Source organism: Poecile atricapillus, chromosome Z (genome assembly GCF_030490865.1).
Source record: "Poecile atricapillus isolate bPoeAtr1 chromosome Z, bPoeAtr1.hap1, whole genome shotgun sequence".
NCBI lineage: Eukaryota > Metazoa > Chordata > Aves > Passeriformes > Paridae > Poecile > Poecile atricapillus.
In genome coordinates this window covers 56,423,902-56,443,021 of record NC_081289.1, presented here as the reverse complement: position 1 = coordinate 56,443,021, position 19,120 = coordinate 56,423,902, and the positions used below count along the sequence as shown (strand labels likewise).

Genomic DNA, 19,120 nt, shown 5'->3' with positions numbered 1-19,120 from the left:
TGCCCGCAACTGCACCCGCGGCGCCGGCCCCGCACGGCTCGGCTCGGCCCGGCTCGGCCCCGGCCGTGCCACCGGGCTCCAAACCCCGCGGGCAGGACGGCCGGTTCGTCAGGCTCCTGACATCAACCAGATCTTTTCCAGCTTCCCATTTCATGCTAGTCTGGACTACTTTCCTTAAAAGGAATAACATTTTGCTTTGCTTTGCCCAGGGCTGTCTCATCATTGAGAACATCATTGCTGGAAGGAGGAATTCCAGGAGTTCTCAAATATTTCCAACCGGTGATTCCATGATCATCTTTGTTGTGTGTTACTGCTTGCCACGGGACTCAGACAATGTTCCATGGTCTTTCTACAGTAACAGCCTAGCACCAAGCAACAAGGTCACAAGCATCAGATACTGCTCCCAAAGACACTGGGAGGGAATTCCAGTGGCTTCAGGACAAGACATCAGTTTGCACCAGAAGCCAAGCCTGCACATACACACCCAGTCCTACAAATTCCTGAAGAATAAGTCAGGTAAACAAACAGGTCTCTGCCTCCCTGGGCAACAAAACAGATCAGCCTGCAAGCCAATTGTTCTTGCTATCCCCTTTTCTGTAGAACAAAAGGCAGACAGTTAATGAAATACAGCACAGATAAAGAAACAGCATAGAAGATGTGTTGCAACTGTGCATTACCATGTTTTGACACTGACTTTGGAATCAGAGAAGAAACATTCAGGTCAGCTTCACAGTTGGTATATTCTGTCTCTAATACTTATTCTTCAGAAAAAGACATCATAAAACTATCTATACATCATAAAATAATCTTAGTCAATAGTCCATAGTCCTGGTAACATGTTAGGCAGGCCTGTAGCTCTAAATAACTGTCCCCAATCAGACAATGATCTCCTCACGAATATATCCACATTTTAACCAACCATGACATCAGGATCTCAAAACCAACATCTTTCAAAGCTGACTGCCTCTCTATAACATTTTCATATTATGACATTGAAAGTTCAGTTGTCTCTTCTCACAATAAAAAAACAAAGAGGGAAATGAAAATTACGCAAATATGATCCTTCAGTTGAAAGCAGTAGTTGGAATATATTGGGAAATACAGCTTTATTTTGCCTTAGTGATGCTGAATTTGTTTTAGGTGTTTTAAATAATCACCACAAAATAAGATGCATAGTTTAAATTAAGGATAAAGAAACTCAGTTTGGCACAAGTGTTCAGCAATCACTAAGTGCTTGGGATAGTCAAATATTGTATGTCCTGGCAGACCACCTTGGCACTTTTCCACTGTGACTAAGAGTCTTAAAGAGATTAGTTATATTTAGATTAAGAATGAATATCAGTTTGAAAATAAACCACATAAAGTAACAGCTACTAATATCTCTGGGAACATTTGTACCTCATACCCATCTCTCAACAGTTTTAGAAAGTATCTGTTAATTTATTTCACATACATGTATTTACATTGAAGGAAATTCACACCACTGAAAATACAACATTTACACATTCACAGATATACAGTTTTGCAGTCTCTCTTGTGTTAAGACCAGGCACTCAGTTCTTCCATCTCTGCAATAATGACAATATCAATTTTTAGCAGATCAAACAACTGGCAGGTTTAGTGGATTTTAAGTATCATGCTTTGTATACGGTGGTTATACTCTTCAAGCTTTAGGATGGCAGATTATTTCACTGAAGAAAAATGCCTCCTGTGTGGCATTTGCATAAGCTTCTATAAATCATAAGTGCATACATATAGTTTCTGTTTTACTGTGTTATCAGTGATCCTTATTCTACAGAGTTCAGTTATCCTTGTAGTAGTTATTAAAGTTAATTCGCAGCAGAAAATCCTCCAAATGTGGTTGGTATCCTCTATTTACAAGCTTTGTTACCACTGGAAGAAAATAAAAAAAAAATAAAGTAAGCTTCAACTAAGATTAATATTATTAATTCATCCATGACAGCATCTGTGCCTATTAAAAAAAACAAAAACAAAAACAAAACTACATAGAAAAAAAAAAAAAACAAACACAAAGAAACCACATAATGCAGAATCTGAGAACAATAAACAACAAATGTATATTTTAACATAAGAAAAGTCCAGTATTTCTTTCTGGAATTGTAAAACATTTCAAATAAATGCCAAAGAAAGACTGTGAGTCAGTTCTCAGTGAAAGTGCATTATTCTAACAAAGCATTTCCTTATCAAGTTGCTTTCAGAGAAACACAGAAATCATATAATCCTTCACAATAAGATGGTGTGTTCCTATCAAAATTTCAACTGACCAGGACGCATGTTTAGGTCCTCAGGGAACCTCTGTGAAAGAAGCAGCTCTGCTGAAGTTTTCTTGAGCGAAGTCCATTGTGGGAGAGAAAACCAAATTCCTAGGACAAACCCCTCACACTCTATGAACGAACAAACTGGCTGCTCTAAGCATTCTTAACTGCAGAGTAAAAAAGCCAATAGAAACTCCCTAAGCTCACAAACATCCCATGCACTAATATCAAGGGAATTAGCAAGCAGCAGCAGCATGCAAGGAAGAAGGAAAGGTGTATTATTGCAAGTTAGGGCATGAGCCAAAGCCATTGAAGTCCAGACAACTTTGTATTGGCTTTCAATGGATTCTGGATCAACCCATTGTGGAAAGAGAGCATTTTACAACACATGGTGACTGAAGGTTCAAGTGGAGATGAACAAGCACATATTTGGTTTTTTAGTGCTTAATAAAGAGGGTGTAAAAAACTGGGTCACTCATCAGATTTCCTTACAGAATGGTCTATTAATCTCTGTCCATGAAGCAACCATAGATCTCGTAGTATGGGCTTAGGTGGCTCCCACAGGTGTTCTGACTTCCTGTAGAATTTGGAAGCAGCCATTCTAACTCATCCTGAAATATCTGTTTTTGGTCCTTTGATACCATTTTTGGACATCCTTAAAGAATAAAAAGGGCAGCTCATTTCCTGATTAATATAGTCTGAACTAGGAAATATTCTAGAAAAATAGATCTAAGAAAAGCAGTTGCACCTCTTTCAGGAATTCAAGATTTTCTAAAAAGAAGGAACCCAGACCCCACAAACCACCTTTATATTAGAGGAAGGATAAGTAAAGTGCTAAACACAAGCAAGACCTGAAAGACAAACAGAAAGTAACCATTTCAGTACATTATAGCCTAAGCTGACAGTGAGATGAAATTTTATTATGGTAAAGGAAAAAGCATTTGGCAAATGATCCATGTAGTTGAAAAACTTGCCTGGAGCATGTGGTGGGAGGCTCTCTGAGCTTTAGTACAACATGTGAATTGGAATTTCCAAATTTCATACCAATGGCAAAACTCAACTATTGCATATATATCTAAAATTACTTCTCCTTGTTATCTAACTATCTTTCATTGCTGCCAATAAAAAGTTCCAGAACTCAATTCCAGAGAAAAGAAAAAAATGTACGCACGTAAGTACAGCTAAATACCAAATACTTATTTTGTAAATGAGCAAAAACTTACAGTCAGTTTTGAAATATCTGTTAGATTTCTTGTGTAGACATCTTAATTGACATATATGCAGATCTTGGCAAACCACAATAGTGCAGCTTTTATTTGGGAATTTTCAGTACTCCCTAAGTATACAAATCTTCCTACTTTTACATTATACTACCAAAACATTCCAATTACCAGTTGACCGTCTCTTCTATCTAGAATTTATGCAATTTCTTACCTTTGAATAAGAAATGGGAGTAATACTTGAAGGTATTGTATGACTGTTGCATCAGACCAAAGTTGGGATGAACAGCCATTTGCTTCCCTGCATCGAAGCTCCACGACTGAGAGATGAGCTGGCTGCGGAACTTCAAAATAAGGCTGAAGATGCTATGTATGATGTTCATCACAGGGGCTGCCTTCTCTGTCAACAGACCCCTAAAAGAACAAAAACAACTTCAGGAATTAGTTGATGTAATTTACTGGTTCTAAGACTACAAATACAAAGGAGTCACAATCCTTTAGGTTAAATATAATTGCTTAAAAAAATACTCCAGCCAACAGACTTTAAACAAGGTGCCTAAATCTAACACAGTTTACTTGCACTTCCAAGAAACTTTTCCCTAGATTATCTAATTTCTAGAATGACATCTACCTTTGCAAAAGAGATGACATTTAACAACAAAATGCTCTGAGTTTCCTTAAAGTTTAATCGCCTCTCATCCTACCACCTGCTATCCAAACAGCAGCTCTAGGCAAGTATTTTCTGATTAAAACTCGAACAGAGACACAAAAGGAGAGATTTCTTTTCTTGTTTATAACTTCTGTTCCTTAACATCTCCCTCTATCTCACCACTTCATCATTTCAGTGTACACTGTTCAAGAAGAAACCAAATAAACTCTAGCTCCTTTCCTTTTAGTCACACCACCCCTCTGCCTCACATAGCCTGTGATTCCTAAAAGCCAGGTGTCTCTTGCACTGCTCATAAAGTTAGACAGAGGCATCTTTTTGTCCTTTCCAAGTCCAGCCTTGGTCACTGCACATATATTAAAAGCACATACATAGTACAGGAGATGCATTTTACATCCTTTAGCAAGGCTTACCGTGCACACTACTCATGATGAATGAAATATAAGTAATTTACAAAGGATGAAGTGAAAGAAAAATAACTGTGGCATGTGTGCCCTTAGTTTAGGGCTCTTAGTTTAGAGCTGTTCTGAGTAGACTAGAAGCTTGCAGAGGCATGGAGAATAGGAGCAGGATATAACTCAAGGAGTCCAGGGAAATGAAAAGGATGGATAGCTGAGAAAAAGTATCAAAGTATAGACCTTATAAGATGCCATGAACTTTGGGTCCTGCATAAGAACATTTTCATATGTAAAGACTACTTAATGTGTCATGTAAAAGTCAATTTTGCACAAATACATTAGGCTAGGACTGGCCACTCCCTTAACGTGTATTTCAAGTAAAAGTAAGTATGGTAGCTTGCCTGAAGATTGCTTTGTTGAGGTATTCAGCATGTGTTCTATGAATTTCTTCTAGGTTGCCCACAGAAGACAGTTTGTTTCCAAATTCACACCATGTAACATGAAGAATCTGATTAGCAATATAACCTTGAATTACTTTCACAAAATGCTGCATCTCATGTTTATATAACTGGAGCTGTCGAAACTGAACAGAATTCGATGCACGACTCACCAAAGCTGAAAATAAAAGCAGAAATGTATTACCAGCCACAGAGACCATCCAAAATGAGAATTTTTAAAGGAATGAAGGTTTTTTTGTTAGTAGAGTCTGTTTAAAATGCCAAGGAAGATTTTTAAGAAAATTGTGGCTTTTGAAGTTTGACATGACTGTATATAAGCAACTGTCTAGTAGAGGGTGCTGAAGGCATTTTAAATAGGTTGCTCTCTCATTCACTAGCCACACTTACCAGTGCGTTTTAAGTGAAACCAAACATCCTTGAGAGTCCACACCATGTGCTTCAGCTGAAGCAAAAAGGAGAAAATCTTGTTGTATTTATTCATGCAGCTCTCAGTAATGACAATATTCAGAGGCCAGTCAACCTATAAGAAGTAACAGTGCTGATCATACTACTTTTTTTAGAAATTGTAACATTATTTAAAGACAAGTATTTCAATCTTTACGTATTTTAATAATGCAATGCAATGGTCAGGCTAAGCAAATCCCGTAGTTTCCATTACACATCATTTTACCCCATTCTTAGACACTGCATTCTTATTAACATATTCACTTTACCATTGTACATAAGAACCATGGCAGTATTCCACCTTGTTCCAAACCTTCTTACCTTGTACCTGAGCTCTAAGCAACTCAGAGCATCTGGAGCATTGGGCTTGAACATTTCTGGGAGATACTTGAGGGCAAAAGAAAGATTGGAAGCAAGCTGGGTGTCACCATGAAGACTGTATTGTAGTGCTTTATTTAGGATAGAATTAAGAACCAGTGGATTCAGCAATTCACCAGGTGTTTGTCCTGATCCAAGCTAGGGATAAAAAAAAAAAAAAAAATCCTAATTACACCATATTAATAAAGTTTTGGCTCTTGACGACAGGTGAATTAAAGCACAATGGTAAAGTGGTGACCACCCTGCCTTGATTTAAAGGTTTTACTTCTGCCATAGGGATGCATGAACAGCATTAAGAAGCAACTTCTGAACTATTTTCTGTTCACAGCATGAAGGTAATCTTACCTACACTGATTTATTTTCGTATGTCAGCTGTGGTTCAGGAACTACTACAAGTTCTTCCTGCAGGGGATAGTCTTTAGAAAGCCAGGGACTCAACAAATTTATCTGACTTGAATCTGCCTATCTCATCACCTCAACTCTCTCAGAGGTTTACAAATAAAGCTATTTGTCAAGTCTAAATCCCCAAGTGCTTTCCCTAGTTGGGTCTAAAGCATTTTCAAGACCCAGAGAAATACATTAACTCTCCTACAGCTGCCTATCTCCATGGGCAACCATCTATTTCAACCCAGGCTATCTCTCCTACCTTGCTGTCTTCCCCATGAACACAGCAGTAAGTCATGAAAATACTGCCTCATCAGAGGGCCCAGAACTCTCTTCACATGGCTCTCCTCTGCTCTCCATTTGACGATATTTAAGGTAAGAGTAGGTAGCTTGTAACACAGGTCTTTCTGCTGGATTTTAGCAAACAGCAATAGGTTCTTCAGCCTTGCTGCCAGCAGACAGGAGGGGACAGCAATAGTGCAGCAGTTTTCATAGGAAAGAGTGAAGTACCCTTCCATGAGTGCTCTTCTGTCCAAGACCTTTTTTCTCCATCCTTACAACATTAATGGAGTTCCTTGCTACAGGCTTCTCGACACAGTACAAAAGAAGGAAAACTCCACAAGCCAGGATTCTAATTCATACCATTCCCTCATTCCCATCCAAATCAATGCAGAGGCATCAAGGTAAAGCAGACAACCCAAACACTGGGGTTAAGACAACAAAGCAAATACCTTCTCAAACAACAGGTCACTGAGTGACTGAGCAAACTCCCCATCTTCCATTAACAAAAAGTGTCTCAATGCTTCAAAATGCTTCTCTACATTCAGCTCCACAAAGTAGTAATCTACTATTGCTTTGTTCACAAGAGAAACACTAAGAGTAAAAACAGAAAAGTTATTATACTTACATGCAACTCCCTCCTTACTGTTAACATTCAGCTGTGGCTACATCAGATTAGTGCTCCAGTACTTAACTCTTAGACGTTATTCATAAAGGCAAAAAACATGAGACAAAAAAGTCTTCATCCATTATATACCAGAGTTAAAACCTACCACTTCAGGTAACTGGGTTCTGAAAAATACTGAAGAAGTATTTTAAGACTGGCTATATACAATGATATTTAGAATATGCTGCTGGACCTGGAGCAACACTTTATCAATGGCCTTCTTATCTCTGTCACCTACACAAATTAAAAGACTATTAAACTGCCAGTAAGAATATACCAATTGAAAAAGCTCTGTCACCAAATATTAAGGACAGATCTATACTGGAGTCTACAGTACTGTGTAGGTATTGACCCTAGCTTTAAATAATTAAACTTGCCTATCAGAGAGAGGGTAATTCTGGCAGCACAAAAACTTAGGCTCAGTTTGCTAAATGTGTGAATCTGTACACAAATCATTCTGGTAGCCAACCAGATGGCTACCAGATTTAAAATTAAGTTAGACAATAACATATTTCTACATTGCACCAAACTTTGAGCATAGCATACGGAAACTTACAGGAGAGCAGATTCTAAAAAAAGTGTCTGTGAGTAATTGTTTTCATGACAAAAGCAAATCTTCCACAAAGTAACAAAAACTTTTATTTAAAATATTGTTAGATATACTAATTAAACTGTCCAACATATATGTGATTTCTTTATATATCCCAATACTAACAAGAACAGCTTCCATTACACCTCCAATCAGCCTTGAAGCTGGAGTTCCCATAGAAACATGAACCTGATCAGTATGAGATTTCAAGTAATCAAAAGATTTTTTTTTTCTCCCTTAGATTTTCCTCTTTCAAATATAAACTAGCACACATATTATAAACAATACACCTGCTTTTTAAAAGAACAATTAAACTCATGGTGTCAAAAACACTGCTGCATAATCTACAAGACTTCCCTCTGAGCGCTTATATTCCAAACAGCATTCAAATTTTTAATTTGCACATAAATGGCTAAGTTTATGTTATTATTTATCACACAGGTCTGAACTTTTGAATTAGTAATGGACCACTTACTGAATTACTTCCAGGAGCTAAGAGCAAATTTAAGAGATCTATGTACAACCTCTGTCTCAAAATAGAATACAACATTAATTGCAAAATTAATGGCAAAATTCCTAACAAATACTCACTGAGATACAAGTGGAGCAGTAATAGAACGTTTCATCAGCACTGGCAGAGACAAGAGCTCACTCAGCTGTACAGCAGTTTCATCTGTTGCAGACTGCACCATAGGATCCACAGGAAATGTGTACGATCTTGGTATCACGTGATGCAAGAGATGAGAAACTGGTGGTTCTGCTACATTTAAAAATACACAAACATTGTAAATTATTATATTTAAGAAGCTTAATAATATGTTCCTACTGAACTATACAAACACCTCTAGATTAGAAAATCATAACATGTCAAAATGTATTTCTCATCTTTGTGCCTAGGAGCAAATTGCTTGGCTATTGCAGTTCATAACATAATCGATAATTTACTGTTAAGTCATGGCATTCAGTTTTCTTGTTCAAATTTATCACATCTTCTACTGATCTACTGTTCCAACAGTTCTACTCACACATCAAATCATAACTATCTTGATACTTTTCAATACAATACTGATCCGATAAGGCTTTCAAATAAGCTTGTTCTTTCTTCCATGTATCTTCCTCTTTGTCTTCCTCCTCCTTAAGAGCATTAGCTTCAGAAGATAAAATTTCTTGAGGCACAGTATCTTGTGTAATGGCCTTTTCAGGTTCTTCTCTCTATAATTAATAAATGTACAAATTTTATGAGAGATGTTTGCTTTGTCTGCTCAGGCTTAATGTGTTTCTACAGGTAATTGCCTAGCTGTTTCAAATGAAAAGAGAAGAGTGTACTCATTTGTGTGTATCATACATGTAAAAATAAGATAACTTCACAGTGACTACTAGATTAGGAGAGGAATTTATCACCTTAACTACCAGTGTGTTCAATTCTTCAAAAGATAAATCAGCCCACTCAACAACCACTTTTTGTTTCTTACCTGTAAGCTCTGTGAGGAATCTGGAGAAGGGTCCTTATTGACAATATCTTCAATTACTGTAAACACAATTAAAGGCAGAATTTACTTAGACCTACTTATAATACATTGTTCATACCTCAGATCTGCTCCTAAAGTTCTTCAGAATTCCTGTATAAATTATCACAGAAACAACCACACCAATAACAGTATCTTCCCACAGCCCCACCCAGGCAGTTTTAAGCCTCTACTTAAGGACCCTAAAGGTCCTGCTTCACAAAGTTTCAGGCTAGAATTTTTTTAATGCTCTGTTTCTTGCATATGGAAGACAAGTCTAAGCTCAAATTCTTTCCTCTGAATTCTAGCACTATATGAAAAGTAATGCAAGGAATTAAGTGGAATGTTAGGAAGAAAGTACCCATTTAGAAAATAAACATTCAAGAGTTACATTTACAAGCCCTTAAACAAATGCTGACTGAATAAACCTAGTTTTATTTTACCTTCTTGTTTCTTTTCTATTGCATTATCCTTTTTTTCAACTTCAATAGCATCAGGAAAGTCTGTAACACTGTCAGATATCTGTGACTGTGGCAAAGTCTCTTCCTTAACTTGCAATGGTTTTGCTTCCTTTCCGCTCCCTTCAGCAGGAGATAACTCTTCACCGTACAGAAGTGCCTGGATTGTGGAGTCGGATGAAGAACCCGAAATGGTTTTACGATGAGGTATGGGATCATTTTCTGTAGATGGAGCCCACTTCCCTATTTGGATGCTTGACTGGGATGCATGTCCAAATGGGCTCCAACGGGATTTCAAAGGCTCTGTATCTGAAACCAGTTCTCCGATTTTGATGTGTGACTGTGAAGCATGCCCATGGATGTTCCAACGAGGTCTGGCTGAGACCACCTCTGACACATTTTCACCAACCTTGATATTGGAATCAGATGCATGACCATGGCTGCTCCATCGAGGCCTTGCAGGAGCTACATTTGACACATACTCTCCAATCTTAATATTGGCTTCAGAAGCATGTCCGTGGATGTTCCACCTGGGCCTTGAGGTCTCTATCTCTGAAGCATATTCCCCAATTTTAATATGAGCTTCAGAAACATGCCCATGAACATTCCATCGGGGTCGTCTAGATTCAACTTCAGAAGTATAGCTGCTGCTTTTTATATGGGAATCTGAGGAATGCCCATAAGCACTTGAATGTGGCTGGTAAGTGTCCACTTGACGTACATATTCTCCCACTCTGATGCTGGCATCAGATGCATATCCATGAATATTCCATCGAGGCCTTCTGTCATCCACATCAAACACATTTTCCCCAACTCCAACATGTCCCTGCCAAGCTGCAGATGGTCTGAGAACTGTATTAAAATCATACTCGCTTTGCTGATGCAATGGTGCATTGTCTTCTGGTGCTCCTCTCAAGACAGGCTGACTTTCACTCACTTGCAAAGTCTCGGAAAGATCTGAGTTGATATTTTGGAAAGCTTCATCTAGCAAAGATCCTTGCATCCCAACAGCAACAGACTGTTCATCTTGTGACTTTGATAAGAAATCTTCTATATTCACATTGGATTCACGCAAGGACTCAGCACTGTATAGAGAACTGCATGCTTTCTCTGAATTTTGGAGACTGCTTTCAGATCCCATTGGTTTAGGCTGAAAATACTCATCAGCACTATTATTTGCTGGCTCTGGCATGGGCAGTGCTTTGTCAGCAGCAGCAGCAGCATATCCCTGCTCAGGCTCAGATTCTATTCTGGCAACTGTCTCATTAGAATGCAGAGGTTTCACAAAAGACACCTAAAAAAGAAATAATTATTAGACTGTATGGCTGGTCACATATCAACCTACTAATTAAGGTATCATTTTATTACAGGATTAAAAATTTTCCAATTTTTTCTGATGCACTATAAATGATAACTATGCACTTAACTGTTACTGTCAACGTTGTGTTTACTGAACCAAAATGAACCATGAAATTAAGTCCCTTTAGGGAAACCTGGAACAGCAACTTTAAGTTTATGTAAGAAAATAAACTCACTTGTGAAGGTGGATCTTTCTCAACAGGGTTTTTATCCAAAGCCAACTGGCACTGTTTAAAAGGAATAATATCTAATTTTCTCCTGTAGTTTTCATCTGGAAGTTTTTCAAGCATTTCCTATGAGTGAAAAAAGGACCAAAGTCTTTAAGTACCAAGTATCAAATTTTCTAAATTGCACTTCTTAAATCTTTTTAGGAGGTACCTCAATGCGTTTTTGATCTTCTAACAGAAACTTAAGACGGGCTGTTTCCAACTTGTGGCGCTGGATTTTCCATAACGTTCTTTGTTCCCTACGGGCTGCATCATCAGAAAGTTTGCTATAATGGTCAATTAATTCCTGCCTAAATGAAGGTAAAAAGAAAGCTAAGTTACAGATTTTTGCACACTGATTTTCATCTTCCCTTCTAAGGAATAAGACTTTTTAGAACTTCAGAACTGAGATTTGGTTCTTAAAATGTAGAAGGCTTCAGTCACAGAGAATAAACAGGTGGAAAACACAGGACTGTCGTTTTAGTCAATATTTATTTCTGTAACTATTTTTAGTAGGTCACTCATTTGGCTTTAGTAATTTTAGATGAAACAGAAGAAAGTGAAATATCAATCTATCTCCAACTGCTTTTTATTTCTGCTTTGACATACCATTTTTGCTGTGGGCTCTGCTTTTAAATTGTAAGACACAGTCAAACCTTTTTCCTGAAATTTTGATTATAACAAAACTCAAACTGGATAGTGTTGGAACAATTAAGTGGGTCCCAGATTTTTTGGCCACTAACCATTCGTAACAATATTGCTCACAGATTACCAAAATCCTTACATCCATCTTCTGAAAACATTACCCTTGAACTGTCTGCAAACTACTAGTACCATAAATTTTAGCATACAATAATTCTTTCCTGAGGTCTTTATGATGGTTTTGAAGACTACTCAGATACATTTACCTTGCCTTTTTTTCCAGTTCTTCTTCTAAAGCTTTCAGTCTTTTTTCTCTCTCTCTGAGCTCTCGGGCATAGCTGAAATCATCATCAATCTCCTCCTGCCTTATGGCAAGACGACGCTGCATAAATATTTAACACTTTTAAAAGCCATTCTCAACACCAGCTATAACACACACATCTACAAGAAGCTCTTATTTGTACACCATGAGCTACTAATTCAACTTCAGTACAACATATCCTTTCATTTATTTCCCTGAGAAATACAGATTGCCTCTAGAAAGACAGAGAGATACCTCTTGGTCCTTTGCAAACTGTTCTTTCAACTTCTGAAACTGTTCCCGTTTCTTTGCATCCAAAGCCATTCGTTCTGATATTTGTTTGTCTATATTAAAATAAAGATACTGTTAGTTTACATTAAAAAATCCACTAGAAAACACATAAAATGCCACTATAACTTACCACTAATGGCTTTTAGTACTTTGCTAGCAGTTTCCCGAGCATGAACTATTAATTCTTGTTTGGCTATTTCCATGTGCAAATCCTAAAAAAAACCAAAACAAAACCAAAAAGCCAAGGTGGAATTTATTCTATTATTTTAGACTTGAAATACACTGTTGCAAAGACAGACGTACATTTTATAATGGTTATTAATCAATTAATACCAAAAAATATGAATAAAACAAATAAGTAAATGCAAAATCTACAAACTAGTAGAAAGTTAATACTCCAGATTTTAAAACAAACCAAATCCATCTGATATCTACACTAAATTGATGGCATCTGAAGGCCAGAAGTCTCTTTGTAGCAAAAATGTTCTGAAAAAACAATTAGTTATGGAAATTAAAAATAGTCTTATCTGGTTACTAATTAGCTTATCTCATTTGTTAAATTAGAATCTAGCAGTCTTTTCAGTAGGAGGACAAATCTCCTAATGCAAAGAGCTAAGATCGAAATCTAACACTCATTTAATATATGAAAAGGCCAAAAAATGCCAAGACACCATCTATACTTTCAAAAGCTATATTAAGTAAGTTTATTTACTGCAATTAAAACTGCAATTAACCCATGAAAAACTTCTGACTATAAATACAAATTCTTTAGGGGTTATAACAAAAATGAAAATTGACTAGGTAAAGAAAAACATTATGAGGTATTTATTCCTTTATCCATTTACCTTTTCCTCCTTGCTTATGGAACTGTATCGGGCAATTCTTTCCATTCGACCTACATACACTGCACAATCTCTCTCTATTTCTTTCAGTTCTTCAAGTGAAAAAATAACTGAAATCCGGGGAACGGGTATATCTGACCAACATATATAATGCTGAAAAATGAGAAATTTCCTTTTACATACATTTTTAAAAGTGTAAAACTTTATATTATGAATTCACATTATACATTTTTTTTAACTTAGTTGTGCTTCAAAACACTGACACAAACCTCGATACATGATCTAAAGCTTACATTAGTATCATCTTTGGGCATTTATATAATTCAAAGTAGGAAACAAAGGTACAATGGTCCATGACTTGGATCACAGGTCAAATTGTTAAGAGTTCTGTCTTTGCTGCTGAAAATCTAATATATACATTTATACTAATCATGTTCTAGATGTCTCAAATTTTCCTTTTCTGAATATCCAAATTAAGTGAGCATGAGTAACTCAACGCTGAATGCATCTCTCCTGTCAAAAGTTAGGTTTTGTTCACTTACATCCCCACAGATCCCCACTCAGTAGGAACTCTCTAAGACAGAACTAACACCCCTACAGGAGAGAGCTCCACACATAACAAGACTCTCAAAACCACTGCAAGTGCACACCACAGAGAACCTGTTCTTTGACTAGTCCTGGTCTTCATACTCTGCCTCAACATCCCTAAATTGCTTAAGCTATTCTATCCATTGCAGAAAACAGTTAACTGAGCTTGTAGAAAAAAAACAAATGAGCGCACAAGCACATTCATACTGGATTTCCCCAGTCTACTTGTAAAAGCCATAAGATGGAAGTCCAGGGCTGTATTCCTGGGAATGTATTGGTCTAAGCAGAAGGGAAGACCCAGCTCTTAAGGGCATTATCAGAAAGGGATGAAATGTGCCTGGCACGCCCAGACCTGGGTGCCGTATGGCCTGGGGGAAGATACTGCATTAGTGAGGTGCAAAGCTAAACTTATCACAGAAGTGGTGGGTGACACTTTTATAAAGAGTCTAGTACTACTGGCACTCCTGAGTCATGGTCTGGAAATGGTTATCAGAGCAGACTCAGGAGAACTGGCAGAGGGACATTTCACTTGAGGTATTAGGCTTATACCTGACACTACACAGCTCATAACAAGCTGCTCTGCTCTGTGAGACTGAGCAGCTCTGATCTTACAGAGAATACTAGCTACCTGGGAATGTCCATAGACTTTAGAACCTCTCTGGTTGTTTTGTTTTTGGACATATAGAGAGAAGAGGGAAAAAACAAAGTAGTTAAACCTGTTTTTCTTATCAAAGACAAGAATTGTTCTGCAAAATAACAATAAACAAAACTGTCTAAGCACTTCTTGAAAATGCAGTGATACAGCTGGAAGAGCTATGCAGAAGTGAGTCACAGTCATACGTGAGGCAGCTTTAAACCAAAAAGGAGTAGTGCAAGAAGTGGAAGGAACTTGCTTGAATGCCTAGAACATTCCTGCTTCCAATAAAAAGATAAGAAATACAGCATGTGCATTGTATACAATAAATCTGATGGTGCTAAAATGTATATTTCTGCAGTGAGGTGGCAGCAAGTAGAGTGGATAATCAGCTCGCAAGTATCTGAGAGCAAGTAATTAATTGCCTTGGATGATCCTACTTATGCAATACTGGATTTTGATAAAGGATTTGCTAAAAACCTAGACTCTTGATCTAGAGACACATGATTTTCTCAATGTAATAGGAAGGAACCCAAACTTACCCTAGGACAGCACAATTTCAGCAAGTTTATGGTTTTCCCACATATGTACACATCATTAGCAATATGTTTAAGAAATACAGGGACACAGTCTTCCACTTCTTTTGAAATCAAAACATAACCGTGAGTCCAATAATGTTTATCTATGTAACAAAAATAGAAGTATATACTTTAGTTATTTAATTAACAGCACAAATTATATAAATTAGAAATGCTACATATATATACTGTACCTCTGAAACAAAGATAATCCTCATTCACCTGAATCATAAATTCTCCATAAACATCTCTGAATACACCACTGTATACCCAATCATAGATAAATCTGAAAAAAATAAAAATTTACAATACTGAAAATCAATCCTCTCACATTCTTTCCTTTATTACAACTAAGGAGTTAGTATGTTCTTTAAAATCCCAAAAGACACAAGCTATAGGCAGGATAAAAAAGCCACCAACTAAGTCCTGTGACATTGACATTTAAATATACAGGAAATTGTGGCTCAATATTTTCTTAAACTATATTTAATAGAATATTTCAGTGATGATTAGTTTTGATACAAGAACAGTGCCACAATTAAAACATTTTTTTCTACATATCAATTTACTAAATATATATAAAAAATGTATAGAAAACTTTGCAGCACATCAAGGGTTCAACATGAGAAAAGCAGAAAGGATTTGTTTTAAACAGAGGTAATTTCAGCAGGGAGAAACTGAAAGAGTATAAAACAAAGACGCAATACCAAGCACTTTTTCCCCAGACCCAGAGGCATTTTTAATATACATGCAATGATGAGAACTACTATTTTAGCATATTTATTCATGCTTTTGCATATTTTCTCTCTGTGAGCCAAACTTTTCAAAAAAAACCTCACTATTTTTATACAACACAATTTGATGCTGTAGATAAAAAGGCTCAGAGGTCTAGGAAGATTTTTTTAATTTTGACTTAACACTGTGCAACAAAGAGGGAGCATTTAACACAGCAACCACTGCTCAACTTCAAGGTTTTAAGTTAAGAACTTTTAAATTACAAAATCTGATGCCTCTATGATTTATTTGAGCAACAACTTGTATTATTTAATTTCTTTCAGGTTAATAAATGAGTGGGAAACACTTTTTGAAGATAAAGAGGCTTCCTTCCAGGGTAGTCCCAATCATGTATAATTGATGCTTCAATAGGTATCTGTAGCAAATTTAGAAATCAATGCAGCAATCCAGATTTTTTTAGGTTCCATGTGATGCCCTTGGTATTTCAGAAATCTGGCATCCTTCCATAAATAGCAGGGTAAGAGCTGTGAAGACATTTCAGTGAGGCTTCTGCTAAATCTGAATTAAATTTCTCTAAAGATCATGTAGAAGGAAGAAAACACAAGAAGAATGGCCATGGGAGGAATCTTAAATTTAGAGCATTTTGACAGACCTTTGTTTTCTCTTCTAAGTATTTTTACATCTATTATGTAACACTGCAAACAGATGATGGGCTACACCTGTAATTCCTGTAAATAGCTATTAAAAAAATTGCCCATCTCTTCATATGTCTATAAACTACTGATTTCTAAATTGATGTACATTGCTTAACAAAAGTGTTACAATCCAAGGAACTCAACTTTTAATCACTCCTATTATCAGTTAGTTACATGTACTTAAGAAACAACAGATATTTTATTCATTTTTGCTTACTAAAAAGCCCAAAACAAAAAGACAGTGGAAAAAAGCATGAACTTTCCCAGTTTGTACAACAAAAGAAGCTTGTTCATTTCCAGTTTCAGGATTTTAACTGAGGTACAAGAAAAAAAAAAGTTTATCCAAATCTTATATTCCAGTACGAATTTCCATGACCAGCAGCAAGAAATAAGTCTTATTTTACATATATTTATTTACTAATCTAGCCACACATAACACCTTACATTGTTACTGAGCTAAGAGGAACAGAACAGCTAAATTAACTTATTTTAATATATACTGCATATACAGACATGTATTTCTTTTCTGAAAATATTAAAAGCCATTGTTAAACACACAGAGTTACTCACCAGATTACCAATTCATAACTCTTAAACTCAATAATGCAGAGAACAGTATGGACACACCTTGTGTATGGTTCACAGCTTGTCTTCAACAAAGACAGAAGAACTGGATAATGCTCATTGCTACAATTGTTGAGGGCCTCTTTGTACAGATATGAAAGTAATTTAACACCCTAAACAATGGAAAATATTTCAGCATTAGGCACCAAACTTCACAACAACTTTAACAAAAGTACATGGCTTTACATATTTCACTAGACACAGAAGGCTGGATTCATCTCACTTCCTCTATTTGCAGTTAAGATCACTTTACCTGGGCAAATTACCTCAAGCTCACTTTATCATCTCTAGAGTGAAACAGGTATGTTTAGAGTTGGATTCACATGACTAGAAGGATTATTTTGAGCCCTCTGCTTATTTTAGGATTGGAAAACACTGGACAGATTTCCAGATTTTCAAATATCTGGAGAAAGGACTATAGTGTTCTAATTGGAGATCCAGAGTCATAGCTTTGCTAGCAGAGAGACCAACACGAAGTATTTAATGTAAAATCCATCATTATTTGAGGAATATTAACACTGCAACCCAAAACAAACATAAAAAAATCAAACAAAAAATCACCGTAGGAAATGAAGCACCAGCTCCACCACTGATCCCCAGTGCTGTTGTTCCTATGCCACACAGTTCAGCTAAATACCTAAAAAACAGTATTAAAACATACATAAAAATTTCAACCAGAAGTCTCCAAGATCAGTGATGAACTTTGCTGAATTTGAATATTGTACAACAATTATACTAGATCTGCTGAATGATAAGAGGGATAACAAAGAAACTGAGTATAAAGACCTCGTATATTTTTCCTAGAATAGCCTGGATACAAAAAAAAAAAAAAAAAAAATCTGTAAAACAGAGGAAAAATACTAGTAGACTAAGTAAGAATGCCCATGTAAAATGTCCTTTTTTAGTGTATATAAAGAGATTGCATTTTTTCTACTATGAAAAGCTTAAACATTTAATACCATTCTCTTACCTCAGCTGACGACCTAATTTTCTGAATAGAAAGCTGATTGTTAGAAGACTTAAAGTAGGAGGTGTTGACAAAACACAGGCTCGGTAATATTGAAGATACTTTCTCAGTCCACTTGTGAATGCCTGGTATGAACAGAAAATATTTAAAGTCATACTGTGAAAGTTGTTAACAGTCTATCAATGTCTCTCATCAGCTGCATCAGCATGAAAACAAACCTCTTAGTAAAATAAATGGCATATGCAGGTAAGGGGGACTTTCACACCAAAGGAAGGGGCAAGTGAGGGCCCATGCAACTTCAGACATTCCAATGAGCTAGATGACTCCTCTATACTCTTCACACATCCCCTGCACAGAGCCTATGTGCACACAGTGACATAAAGCATCTTGGTTTGGCTTCTTTGATTTGTCCTTTGAGGAGCTCCTCATCCTCTATAACACCAACCCAGGGAAACCTGTTTCCTTACTTTTATGCCTAAACTGGATACCGCAAAAAACTGTTATAGAACTTTATCTAACAAAGAGACCTTCTTAACAGAATTTGAGTAACATTGCTATAAATCAAATATTCAGAATGAATACATTTTCATAACTAATCCTAACTTAATTCTATGCATTAGGAAGAGATTAAATCACCATATATTACAAAGTGTACATACAGCTCAACATAATATACAGAGGACTGACATGGAAAATTTGCACTTAATTTTGAACCAAGGAGAAGCAATTAAAGCTATTCAATACCATATTTCTCTACTTCAGTTTTAAGTTTTGAAAAATATATATAGAGTGTACTAAGAAAGTTCTTGTATTTTAATTTTATACATCTTTCTGGATAAATTTGTAATGTTTTTAAAGCATTTAAAGATTGTGATTCTTTAGTCCACAACAGAACAATATGACTAAATAAATCACACTTTGGGTAACAAAGAGAT

At 36.4% G+C, this 19,120-nt stretch overlaps 1 protein-coding gene across 1 annotated transcript in view; it reads right to left on the bottom strand.

Annotated features, from left to right (window-relative positions):
- Positions 1-1,419: 1,419 nt before the first annotated feature.
- The window catches only part of LOC131572824 (gamma-tubulin complex component 6-like), a 40,161-nt gene continuing 22,460 nt past the window's right edge, over positions 1,420-19,120 (bottom strand). The window contains exons 25-46 of the mRNA XM_058826205.1: positions 18,189-18,310; positions 17,780-17,855; positions 17,222-17,331; positions 15,359-15,450; positions 15,129-15,268; positions 13,368-13,517; positions 12,653-12,734; positions 12,487-12,575; positions 12,197-12,312; positions 11,461-11,599; positions 11,259-11,375; positions 9,709-11,017; positions 9,233-9,288; positions 8,786-8,972; positions 8,352-8,520; positions 6,957-7,098; positions 5,785-5,979; positions 5,407-5,539; positions 4,963-5,176; positions 3,711-3,910; positions 2,769-2,931; positions 1,420-1,893 (exon numbers count right to left, since the gene is read on the bottom strand). Of these exons, the coding sequence (XP_058682188.1) occupies positions 2,780-2,931; positions 3,711-3,910; positions 4,963-5,176; positions 5,407-5,539; positions 5,785-5,979; positions 6,957-7,098; positions 8,352-8,520; positions 8,786-8,972; positions 9,233-9,288; positions 9,709-11,017; positions 11,259-11,375; positions 11,461-11,599; positions 12,197-12,312; positions 12,487-12,575; positions 12,653-12,734; positions 13,368-13,517; positions 15,129-15,268; positions 15,359-15,450; positions 17,222-17,331; positions 17,780-17,855; positions 18,189-18,310 (3,990 nt within the window). The 3' untranslated portion in view covers positions 1,420-1,893; positions 2,769-2,779. The remainder of the gene's footprint in view (positions 1,894-2,768; positions 2,932-3,710; positions 3,911-4,962; positions 5,177-5,406; positions 5,540-5,784; positions 5,980-6,956; positions 7,099-8,351; positions 8,521-8,785; positions 8,973-9,232; positions 9,289-9,708; positions 11,018-11,258; positions 11,376-11,460; positions 11,600-12,196; positions 12,313-12,486; positions 12,576-12,652; positions 12,735-13,367; positions 13,518-15,128; positions 15,269-15,358; positions 15,451-17,221; positions 17,332-17,779; positions 17,856-18,188; positions 18,311-19,120) is intronic.